The 13,387-nt window shown below is 41.5% G+C and overlaps 1 protein-coding gene across 1 annotated transcript in view; it reads left to right on the top strand.

Annotated features, from left to right (window-relative positions):
* Positions 1–383: 383 nt before the first annotated feature.
* LOC149214143 (uncharacterized) overlaps positions 384–13,387 on the top strand; it is a 138,038-nt gene continuing 125,034 nt past the window's right edge. The window contains exons 1-2 of the mRNA XM_089389308.1: positions 384–562; positions 1,440–1,684. Coding sequence (XP_089245434.1) covers positions 384–562; positions 1,440–1,684 — 424 coding nt within the window. The remainder of the gene's footprint in view (positions 563–1,439; positions 1,685–13,387) is intronic.

The following is a 13,387-nucleotide window of genomic DNA, read 5'->3' on the forward strand; positions in this document are numbered from 1 at the left end:
CGAGAGAGGTGGGGAGACCTTGAACTATAGTCCCCTGAGTTGCAGATATTTAGGCAGGATCCAAGGAGGATAACATCAGACATGTGTTTTCTCATGGATTAGTACCCTTGCTACAGGGGCCCACAGTTTTTCTGTTGCAGTTGGATCGTATTATGCAGCAGACACAGTCAGTTAGAGAGACAGTTTCAGAGCTAGTAGCAGTCATTTATTGAGGGGCACAAACAATTACTTAGTAGACAGAGCAGAGCTAGTTGCAATCAGAGACTCAGTGGATAGTTGGAAAGTCAGTTGTTGGGATTTGGTTTTTAGTTGCAGTAGTTGCAACAACAACAACATGAGATTAGTTGCAGTGCAGAGCACAATTGGCAGCTGTGCAAGGAGGCATGGTGCAGATGTCAACAACAACACAGATGCTAGATGGTTCAGCTACATTGTTGGCAGATGAATCAGAGTATGCGCAGTGGCTTGATGGACAGTTACAGATGTCAGACATTAGCAACACGAGGGAAGATGTTACGGGAGAAGGTTTCTGCATCGATCGCATTGTTCCCATGAAACATAGGTATCTTTTCCAGGCCAAAATCTGGAAGATCATGAGGATATCCCTGCACATTTGTAAAGATGCAAGGAGCAAAAAGATCCATGATGGGTTAATTAATGGGATCAAGGAAGAGTAAGTGGATATCAGGGAGGGCTTCTTGTCCGAGAAAGATGAGCTTTCTACTAGAAGTAACCCAGCGTAGATGAACTTTGAAAGCCTTTTTAGGATCAGGAGCAGGTTTAATTAGGGTACCAGGATACCCTCTAGTATAGGCCCTTGTTAACGGATGAATAAGTGGAGTCGCCACCCAAACAGGAAATTAACCCAAAAAATGCCCAAGTGTGGATAGAAACTAGAGGATGTTGTTATGATGAAGATGATAAGATGATGGTTGAGAAGAAAGAGGTCAATGACACCAAAATGTGGAGTTGCCAACATAAATGAAAAGATGAAAGATGAAAAAGGATGTCATGAAAATGGAAACATAACAAAATCTATCCCCAACAACAACACCAAAAATGGTTGTTGCTCAAATTGTACAAGCAAGATGTGACCATGATCAGGGCAGGGGCATAACAAAATCTATCCCCAACAACAACACCAAAAATGGTTGTTGCTCAAATTGTACAAGCAAGATGTGACCATGATCAGGGCAGGGGCTATCACTCTGGTCCCTGTCCTCTCCATTCTAGTTGTCTCCCAACAGTAGGATATGGGGGGTGTCCCTATGAGATGTGAAGATGAAATACCTGTTGACAACTGATAAGTCCAGGAGACACAACTGAATGACATAGCAACTTGGTTAATTTAGCAAATTTAATGATTTGATTAGATTACTTTGAAAGACCAATGCATTAAATGGAGTTAAATACTTGCTTTGTGTGAATTATTGATCCAGGTTCATCAATGCAAATGCTTATTTTCAAAAGGCTTCAAATGTAAATGCTTATTTTCAAAAGGCTTCAAATGTGTCGACACATAGTACCATGTTGAAGTGCTCGACGATACGCACCCAATGCCATGAACGGCACGTCAAATGGACATCGTATGCGAATTCTATGCTCCGTGGAAGCGTGGCACGTCAAATGGACATCGTATGCGAATTCTATGCTCCGTGGAAGCGTGGCACGTCAAATGGACATTGTATGCGAATTCTATGCTCCATGAAGTTTGTTTAGCTCTTGCAAAAAGAAGGGCCACATGGAGCCACCGGGAGTGCCACATGACCCCATGATTTAGCAGTCACTGGGTGCACAGTAGACAGCATGACCCAATCTGGAGTCGCCACGTGGCAGTTCGAATTGAGGCCAAGTGGCCCAAGGAATTCGAAAAAGGGTTGCAACAGAGTCCATGAGAATTGAACCCGTACCCTCAAATCTAGCAAGGATCTCAACAAATCCGCTAACCAACAAATCTGGCGGACAGTTGGTGACAGGATAGTGGATTTGGTTGTATTTATTGGCTATATATTTGAGCATAGTTAAATGGGGGCGGAGCCTGCCATAACTGGCGACTCTGCCACCCCCACCACTAAATATGGCACACAAATGGAGCGGATAAGGTTTCAAACCTTATAATATAAAACATTATATATCCAAATCTCAACAAATCTCCAAACGTGCTGTAGATCGGGGTCAAGGGAGTCTAACCTCCGACCTCCCCTACCCCACTGTGTTATTTAACCATTGCGCGAGAGTACGCTCATGTAGATAAAAAAAGGAACTTAAAGTATTTTGAAGTTGCAGGAACCAGGAGCACTAGCCAGAGTTTGCGGACCTCCGCTACAGTTAGCAGAATTGCGCTAGATTGGTGGATTTTTCTCCGAATTTGGCAGTTGTAGGTGGAGAATGACTTTTGGGGGGTCCAGAGGTCACCTGGTCCAAATATAGTCGAGTTTATACTCAAATTTCATGATTTTTCGTGCTGATTTCGATTCTGCAATCTTTTTCTACATCTGAACCTTTGACTTTGAGGTCATTTCTGTAAGTGCACATTTGAAGCCTTATAAGAGTGGTTTGCTGATCGAGAAGCAACCCAGAGAGGTAGCCAGGGAGGTTCTGGTGAATTCTGTAATCAAATACCGTGTTATTTGTTTGTGTTTGCTCATATTTGGCTTTATGTTCTTTTATTTATGTTAATTCACAATCTTATCGATCCGTTTTACACATTAACATAAATGGAATTTTTAACATGTCTGTAAGACCTTTTTGACATTTAGATCAAGTTTTGGTATCAGAGCTAATGGTTTGATAAGGCTTGACAGTGTTGAATGATTACAAGGCTGAAGAACAGCTCAAGAAGAGTTAGGCACATTACAAAGCAAGACACGACCAACACAGGGTGGATCATAACTTCAAGGTGGGTGATCAAGTTTGGTTACACATCAACAAGGAAAGACTTCAAGGTGAAGGTAAAAAGTTAAAACCAATCAGATATGGTCCTTTCAAAATTTTGGACAAGATTGGTAATAACGCTTTTCATTTAGAGTTGCCACCTTACATGCAAATTTTTCCGTCGTAAATGTGGAAAATTTGTGCCTTTATGAGCCTTCTATGATCGATGATCAAGAAGAATGAAGTCAAGTACCGTCCATAGAATATTTCGCTCTAGAATACATGAATGAACTTCAGGAGGATGTAATTTTGGACAAAAGGGTCAGAACTTCAAAACACGGAGATGTGGAATACCTCTGTATCGGACTCAAAGGCACAAATCCTAGCAAGGCTCGATGGATAGAAATAGGGAGAGTGAAGGAATTATATCCTCACTTGTTTTCAAAATAAAACCAACTTTTGGTGGTCCAAAAGCTTCTTAGTGGGAAGGAGTGATCCAGGTGGATCAATGCAAACACTCATTTTCAAAAGGCTTCAAATGCATTGGCACATAGTACCATGTTGAAGTGCTCGACGATACGCACCCAACGCCATGAACGACATGTCAAATGGACATCGTATGCGAATTCTATGCTCAGTTGAAGTTTGTCCAGTTTTTGCAAAAAGGAGGACTACATGGTGCCGCTGCCGGGGAGCGCCACATGACCCCATGATTCAGCATTGAGTGGGCGCACAATAGATAGCACGACCCAATCTGGAGCTGCCACGTGGCAATTCTGATTAAGGCCAAGTGGCCCAAGGAATTCGAAAAAAGGTTGCAACAGACTCCATGAGAATTGAACCTGTAACCTTAAATCCGACAAGGACCTCAACAAATCTGGTGCGCAGTTCGTGACAAGATAACGGATTTGGTTGTATTTATTGGCTATATATTTGAGCGGAGTTAAATGGGGGCGGAGCCCACCATAATTGGCGACTCAGCCACCCCCACCTCTAAATATGGCACACAAATGGAGCGGAAAAGGTTCCAAACCTTGTAATATAAAACATTATATATCCAAATCGCAACCAAACTCCAGCCAGGACCTCAACAAATTCGACTAACCAACATATCCAGCGGGCAGTTCATGACAGGATAGCGGATTTGATTGTATTTATTGGCTATATATTTGAGCTGAGTTAAATGGGGGCGGAGCCCACCATAACTGGAAACTCCGCCACTGCCACCTCTAAATATGGCACACAAATGGATCAGATAAGGTTTCAAACCTTATAAAATAAAACATTATATAGCCAAATCGCAACAAATCTCCAAACGCACCGTGGATCGGGGTCAAGGGGAGTCGAACCTCTGACCTCCCCTCCCCCACTGTGCTATTTAACCAATGCGCCAGATCGCCTTCATGTAGAGAGAAAGGAACTTAAATTATTTTGAAGTTGCATGAACTAGGAGCGCCAGCGAGAGTTAGTGAACCTTTGCTACAGTTAGTAGAATTTCTCTAGATTGGCGGATTTTCTCCAAATTGGGCAGTGTTGTAGGGGGAGAATGTCTTTTGGGGGGTCCAGAGGTCACCTGGTCCAAATATAGTCGAGTTTATACTCAAATTTCACGATTTTTCGTGCTAATTTCGATTCTGCAGTCCTTTTCTGCATTTGAACCTTTGATTTTGAGGTCATTGCTATAAGTGCACATTTGAAGCCTAATAAGAGTGGTTTGTTGATTGAGAAGCGGACAGGAGAGGTAGCCAGGGAGGTTCTAGTGAACTCCATAATCAAATATTGTGTTATTTATTTGTGTTTGCTCAGATTTGGCTTTATGTTCTTTTATTTATGTTAATTCGTAATCTTATCGATTTGTTGCACACATTAACATAAATGGAATTTTTAACATCTCTGTAAGACCTTTTTGACATTTAGATCAATTATCTACCAAGCCACCAGATCAATAGTCGTTGCTTTAGGATGCTTCACTGTCCTATATGAAATGAAACACCTAAAACTAAGTGAAATGCAAGATCTTGGTGTATTTTAAATTAGATGCCTAACTAGGTGAATCCTTCCTTTCAACTATTTTGAAGGTAGTTTCTAGTGTAGGTTGTAAGAGAGAAACCCAGGGGAAAATAGCCAAGGCTATATTAATGATACCTCCCCTGTAGTTCTAACCACCTGATGCCTTCGACACTGTAGACACTATGGCTTTGACGACTACGAGGTCACCGTGTTATGTGTGAAAATTACTACTCTTAAGGAACCCTTACTGTAGCAAAACTGAATTTACTTCTCCTACTTGATTTTAATATACATTATCAAGTTATTTTCTGAAAAATATTGAAGTAAATTACTTTTGTAGCCTACTCCAATTTGATTTGATTACATAAGAAACTGAGGAAAGAACAAGATACATAGGACACCATTATTTTTGGACAAAATAGTCCCCGAAAAAACCCAATGCGAGAAAACCAGTGTAGCAACTCTGACGGTTTTATATTATTAAGCAGTGGTTCTTAATACAACGATGGTTTCCCTCCCGAAAATCCAGTGACAGAGAAAAATATAATGGCAGAAAACTGAGTGAGATTACCTCACTCCACCCCGACAATTTCTGGATGATTCGGCAACAGAATTGGCTAACCTCAACTATCTCTGTGCTAGCCCTGCGTCAGCTTTTCAGGCTCTGCATCAGCTCTACACTATCTCTTCTGCCTCCTGAAACTTCTACGTCAACCTCTCCAGGTTGTTCTGGCAGCTCCCTGCAGCTTTTAGCTTTCTGGGTGAGGGCAACCTCACTTCTGCGCTGGCCCTTATGGCTCTACGTCAAGACTGCATGGGCCCAGACTAACCCAACGTTAGTCCCTCTAGATGTGCGCTGCCTCCACTAGTGGCTCTCTGCCTCTCTGCCCAGTATTCCCAAACTATCCTTGCGCCTCTGCTGCAGAATGATCACCTAGTTCGAATTTCTTTCTCAGCTTCCTAGCCCTAGAAATCATACTCTAAATCAATTCATTCTCTGTGTGTGTGTTTTTGAATGAACCCCACGCCTCCTTCTTATACTTTTCTTGTTGAGACTTCAACGACCGAGATTAAGTCTCTAATCAACGACTAAGATTAAAACTTGACTTGATCCGCTTTCAAGAACATTTTCACCCATATTTTTATTAATACCCATTAATACTTTAGTTTTCCTAAGTTTAGACTTAGGAACCCCATTAAAAATACTAATTATTTTAATAAAATACAACCCGGGTGGAATTTCACCAAACGCTTTTTGGGTTCTTTAGAACACAGGTTCCTTAGCCTCTCAACCCATTTTCATGGTTAGATCACATCCGATGCTACCAAAAACCAACACGCCCTCTTAGTGAGGAAAGTGCTCTAGTAACAATGTTCAACTGTATGCTGCTCTATCTCTTAAACATCTCCTTTCGACACTGTTGCTGCCACCGACACTGTGCTATGGCCCATGACACTGCCACTGCCACTGCTTCATCTGTACTACAACTCCCTCTGCATCTGCTGCTAACACTTCCACTGCTAGCTTTGCACTGCGTCATTTTCCAATTACTGCTGCTCAGCGACGAAAAAGCATCCAAAATTTTTGAACTAATTGTGTTCAGCATAATACCATGTGAATGTTGGAATTTGATTGCAACTAGTCTCTGACCCTCTGAATCTTCTGCGATGTTGTTGACTTCTACACTGTGCCATCTGCACTGATTAGTCTCTGGTCTTAGGCTATTGCATCTGTCTCTCTAAACAACCCACTGCATCATCTGACAGAAAGTTCATCTCGCTACTGCTGAATCTCAGGCTCCCGTAGCAAGGATTTGATCCAAGAGGTGGACTCCTCAAGGACCATGCCCACATGTAGCCCTCCCGACTACAGTTCAATATCGCCCCATTTCCCTCCTGAAGATGCGTGGGCACTCATGGCAAACTCATATTTGTCAATTTTTGCTGGAGCAGCCTTAGAATCATGTTTCTCATCCTTATCCTTTTGCTTCAAAGGACACTGGGATGCAAAGTGGCCCATCTTGCCACATTTGAAACATTTCGCCTTCAAAATGTCCTTCTTCTGCTGTCCCTTTGATGCTAGAGCTACATTCTCCTCCTCCTCCTTAGTCTTTGTGGCACTCCCACTGCTGCCATTGAGGTTGACCTTAACCAGATCCCTCCTTAATTATTCCTGTTGAAGGGCTTCCCACATCTCCTCCCATGAAGGTAGTCTTTCCTTGCCCAATACAGTTTGGACGAAGACTTACCATTCATCTGAGACACCATTCAGGGTTGTCCTTACCATCCCGGTAGACTGAGGAGTAGACCCCACTGCAACAAGCTTGTCTTTGGTGTCCTGAAGATGTTGAAGATAGGAGTTAACCCCTTCTCCCTTTGCATCAATGTCCATTGCAACTTTTGTTCTAAGTACATCTTCCGCTATTTGGAAGAACCTTCATACAGTGAAGACAAAGCTTACCACATTTCTCTCACTGTATCTTTGCCCTGCAAGTGTGAGACTACATGATCTCGAACTCCATCGAGTATGAACCTCTTCGCCTTACCTTGATCGGCCTTGAGCTTCTTCTTCTGATCAATGTCTGCGGGAACAACCACAACACTCTTGACGTAAGCTTCGAGATCGTACTCCTCCAAAAAAACTAAGATTCTGGTCTTACATATGACATAGTTGGAAGCTCCTTCGAACCTATCCTAATCTTTGAGCCCATGTGATGCCATCTCACACAAACTATCGAATTGACTCCTCTAGTCATTGCTTAGCACTGGTTTGTTGCTCAGCAAGTAAAAATTCAAACTTTTGGCGAGAAAAGTCCTCTGAGGAGAAAATTCCCCATCTGTGTCTTTGTTCTTTCTCGACGGATTTTTGCCCTAGGAGAAACTGCACACCCTTCAAGCGCTGCATTGAGGCTCTGTGTCACTCCCTTTGGCTTTCAAATTCACGAACCAGAAATCGTACCTCTTTGTCGACTCTCTCAGAGAGAGATTTCCTTGGAATCTCTACCTCCTAGCGAGGATTGCGCAATCCCTTCAAGGGGATTTGAATTGCTGCTAAATGTGGCTATTGGCCTCTCTGCTAAGCACTGGATCTACTCTTCCTATTTCAAAATGAATGCTCTGATACCATGTGAAAATTCCTACCCTCAAGAAACCCCTACTGCAACAAAACTGAATTTACTTCTCCTACTTGATTTTAATATACATTATCAATTTATTTTCTGAAAAATACTGAAGTAAATTACTTCTGCAACCTACACCAATTTGATTTGATTACATGAAGTAAGAAACTGAGCAAGGAACAAGATACATAGGACACTGTTATTTTTGGACAAAATAGTCCTCGGAAAAACCCAATGCGGGAGACCTCACTTCACCCAACAGTTTCCCGCTAATCTGGCAGCAGAACTGGCTAACCTCGGCTATCTCTGCGCTGGCCATGCGTAGGCCCTGCATTAGCGTTTGAAGCTCTACATTAGCTCTGCGCTGGCCGTGTGTAGGCCCTGCATCAGCCTTTCAAGCTCTGCATTAACTCTGTGTTGTCTCTTCTGCCTCCTGAAACTTCTGCGGTAATCTCTCTCGACTGTTCCGGTAGCTCCTCAATAGTTTCCGGCTTTCTGTGTAGGGCAGACTCACTTCTGCGCTAGCCCTTCTGGCTCTGCATAAAGATTGCGTGGGCCGAGACTGGCCCAATGTCAGTCCCTCTAGATGCTGTGCTGCGTCTACTAGTGGCTCTCTGCCTCTTTGCCTAGTATTCCCGAACTATCCCTGCCCCTTTGCTGCAGAATGATCACCTATTTCAAATTTCTCAGCTTCCTAGCCCTAACAATCGAACTCTAGATCAATTTGTTCTCTCTGTGAATGTTTCTAAATGAAACCCAAACCTCCTTATACTTTTCTTGTTGAGACTTCAATGACCGAGATTAAGTCTCTAATCAACGGCTAAGATTAAAACTTGACTTGATTCGCTTTCTAGAACATTCTCACCCATATTTTGATTAATACCCATTAATACTTTAATTTTCCTAAGTTTAGACTTAGTAACCCCATTAAAAATATTAATTATTTTAATAAAATGCAATTTGGATTTAATTTCACCAAACAGTTTTTGGATTCTTTAGAACTCATGTGCCTTAGCCTCTCCACCAATTTTCATGGCTAGAGCACATTTAATGCTACGAAAAACTAACATGTTAACCACAAAAGAGGGTCCAAGCTTCTCAAGCTGGGTGAGAAAGGTGGTCCTATATTTCTATCAACCAAACTTATGCTTGGAGGTAAATTAATTAGTGCAAGGATCCTAGAATGCAAGTGCAAAGTATGAGTGGGTATCTTTAGGTGAAGTTTTTTAAGGGGTCTTAAGTACTTAGAGATAAATTACAATGATATTCAATTTAGAATAATGAAGTACTTAGCAATGACAATCTTCACCACAAGAAAGTGCTCAATGGAACAAATAGAAGGCGCCAAAATGTTGCTAAGATCTCAATAGACAATTGCTCAAACACATAAATCCAATGCTTTTTTCAAAAATGCCAATTAGATGATGATATTTAAATAGAAATTAGAAAATTCTCAAAATTATAATAATGGAATGTGAATATCCCAATTAGATGAAGACAATTGTGATGTCCTGTAAAATGTGGTTATTATTGTGCCTAACTCAATTAAGTACACTGAAGGTGGCATTTTGAGAGGAATTTTGATAGAACACCTTAGTGTAATAGCTCATTGGAACTCGGACGACAAGATCGACAAGATGGGATGGTTAGAAGTGATTTTTATTGGCCTGAGGAGATACTGTGGCCAATTTACCATTTTTCCTCATTAAAAATATATTTTATTTAAAATAAAAAGAGGGAAATGTGCTCAATATTTAAATAATAATAAAATAGGAGGAGGCCATTAGAGGACATCTTGGATTTGATCTTTCTTCTTTTATGAGAGGTTTGAGAACCCGGTTAGACTCTACTTCATTTGTAGCCCCATGACGAAAACCCTCGAGTGATTCAGTGAGATTGGGCGAGTACCCATCTCCCCTTGGTGAATTCATCCAGAATTCACAGGAGAGCTCAGTAGTGTAGTTCATGTAAGTTTGGAGGGTCGGTGCAGTGAAACAGATTACCTTGGAGGCCAACTTTTCATTTCAGCTATTTTGGTTGTATATGAATGTAACCCCAACTCATCTATTATAATAAAATCTTAGATTCTTCCTGTTCACCTCACTGTTATTTTGCTGTATTCTATTGATTTTTTTTTACATGGCAATTTTATGCTAAATGAATGGTAATTTAATGGAGATATTTTGGTTAAGTTAGATTTCTGCAAAATATCCCGTTTGGAACATACAACAATTAGAAAATATTTAGATTACTTCAAGATTACTCTTATCACAATTGTGATTCCCGATTTAAATGCTTTAAGAGTGATTATATTTGCAAGATTATAAACCTAGAGGTGAGGCTTGTTACTACTCAAACTAGAAGGGGTCCTAAAAGGGGATCCTATAGAGAAACTACTAGGTCAAGGGGCAGCAATGGACTGATAGCCCACTGTCAACCCAGCTAAAGCTCCCTACTCTTTATGGATTTTCACTGATGGGAGGTGTCCCGGTATGAGAGAAATCACAAGAATAGATGGATCAATGATAAGATATGGGGGTGATTCCTAAAGCCTATTCACAAGAGAGACTCAATTGAATAGATTACTTGCTTGATAAGCAAGGTGATAGGCTCTCTAAGAAGGGCTAAGAGGATGCTTGGGCCTAGATTTTGAGGATATGCCTCGACAAGGGGCATCCTAGACCTAAGGATCCTTATGGAGAAATGGATTTTATGTAATCCTCATAGAATTCGAGTTATGAGGATGCGAGATCACAAAGAACCCAAGTGGACCCAAACCAGGTCAAGGGTGTGGGTTTAATCAACAAAAGATGGGCTTGACCTAGTTAGGGAGGAGAATAGGGTCAAAGGACTAATTTTCTTTTGAAATTTGAATGTAATGATCCAAATGAGGACTTTAACCCAAATGATCCTTGAGCTAGGGCTTGCGATATCTTGGAATTCCACTGTCAGATTGAGCTCAAAGTTGGAGGACCCTTGAGAAAACTCCAATGTAGTAGTGGACCAAAAATCAAGGGGTTTGGATGGTTAAAATGAATTTCGCTTGATGCCCTAGGTGACCCTTTAGGGTTAGGCCTAGAATTTGGAAAAGTGAAGAAAGGAGATGTAAATTTGACCACCAAAGGGATACAAGGATCAATGCATTATCGCTTGGGATTAATGGAGTCAAGATACACATAGATTGAAAAATTTCGCGAGTTAAGGAGCCCTAATTGATCTTCGTTGGCCTCTCCAAGTAAAACAACTAGGTCAATAGGGATTTATAGTTCAAATTTGCGAAGGAGACAACGTTTCGAGGTCTTCAACCTAAGAGGTTCCTCTAGGAACATTCACCTAATCCCTCAAAGATCAACGCATGCACTTAATCATTTATTCAAGATCCCAATAGAATTTTGCATTACATTAACCCATACAAGAACAATGATAATAATATACATGAATTTGACAAGTAAGATAACAATAATAGCATCAAAATTCGACTTACATGAGAGAGAAAGTGTATCCATTCATAAACTTCGCATTAGAAAGAAGCTCCAAAGAAAATAGCAAAAATACAAACATCATAGTGCATCAAGAAAGCTCCAAAAAGCTCATCCGATAAAAAATTGCGAAAATCTCTCAAGAGATACTAATCCGATCCAAGTGATGATGAGAGGAATAAATGAGCCTCTCATCAATTTATATACTCTCTAAAGGGTTTGATTTGCCTAATTAGGTCTAATTAAGTCAAAAATAATAAAATAATGTGCAATAATATCATCCCTTTGTGACAAGCCCACCAAGATAGCTCAATAACATAAAAACAAGCCTCTCAAGAGGGCAGAATAATCAACATAATGAGTTGTTGGGCCATTGAGAAGGCCTAATTAAGTCCAAAGTGTGCCATGGTGAGAGACTGGACTCCAAACATAGTGGACAAGGGTTTGGCCCCTTGATATCTAAGCAAGTCATATGTGGTGTCCCCAAGTGGGTGTGGGGGCACTATGACACCCTCATGGGTCTCCAAGTGGATCGATAATGCTTATAAACTATCTGTACGGGCTAGGTTGATGACATAAGCCCTCCCTTTGTCTCCTTCAGTGAGACACATCCTCATCTGGACCCTGGAACCTCTGCCAAGTGTGTGGTACAAGTGTGAAGCCGACTAGGCATGGTGATCCAGGTGCATCATCCTCATCCAAAAAGGTGGAACATGAGCAATCACTGAATGGTGTTGGGGATCCATGAAGTAATCTCTGCTATGGTGGAGGTCCATGGCTCTCTACACTCACCCTACAAGTGCCAATGTGGCCCTTTGGAATGTTTGGAACTCGTATAGGGAGACCAAACCCCAAATGGAGACCCACTTGCAATCCTACATAAGATTCAATGTGGCCCTTTGCCCTCCAATACAACAATCATTAGAATAATAAAGTAAAAGAGCTTACAAATCATGCAATCAATTGGGCACTTCAGGGTGGCATGCCCTTCAATAGTGGGCTTTGACATGTACAAGTGTCTCCAAGCTCAATAAGAGGGTTAACCAATGACCCTATTAGGTGGTTTCTGCCTTTAAAGGGGGTGACATGTCCATGGTACATCCATAAATGGGTAGGGGCATGTGATATAGTGATGGAATAGAGTGGGAATTAGGGGAATGCTACAGGTCACATGTTATGGTATAAGGCTCTAGGCCACACTTGGGTATATACATGTAGGAGGGAGAAAATCGTGGTACATGAGTTACCCCGACCTTTGTTTTTCCACCCTTCTTCATATGACTTTTTCATTTGATTGATTTTCCTTCATAACTACTTGGGGCTCCAGGGGATGAGAGCATGACGTGTAAGATATAGCAATAGATACCCCCCTTTAAGGGTGGGGAACTCATTTCCCACTAGGGTTTGGGACAGTCATGGGTTCCTTTGTGTGAAGGGGCCTCATCTAAGGCCCATAGGAACCAAGGTGATGGCCATGAATGAGGGGTAAAGCTCATGTTTAGCTTTTGCCCACTTGTTAAATTTGTATGTCCCAATCATGTTTTTGCATTTTGTGGCACATTTCTTGTTCTGAGTGGCCAAATTATGTATTTCTTTTCTTTTTAGCTGCATAAACCTCTAGGCATCATTCCAAGCTCGACTTAAAGTGTGGACAAGGGAAAGGGGAGGATAACCCTATGTGGACCCAGATGGGAAAAGGGATGAATGGGGTTAAAATCAGTGGAAGGGAGCGATGTGTATGGTGTCGGGAAGCGAGACCACACAACTAAAATTGAGATTTATCATGTAGTGCCATCCCTAAAGCTAATGGCCAGTAAAGGAGATCCCATGAAACTAGGATACAAGGCTAACCATCGAATCCCCCCACCAATCCATGGTCAAAAGTGTCCATGACAAGTAAACAAA

This window comes from Pinus tabuliformis, chromosome 1_1, assembly GCF_031772625.1.
Source record: "Pinus tabuliformis cultivar Carrire ecotype Pingquan chromosome 1_1, CPIR1, whole genome shotgun sequence".
NCBI classification, from domain to species: domain Eukaryota; kingdom Viridiplantae; phylum Streptophyta; class Pinopsida; order Pinales; family Pinaceae; genus Pinus; species Pinus tabuliformis.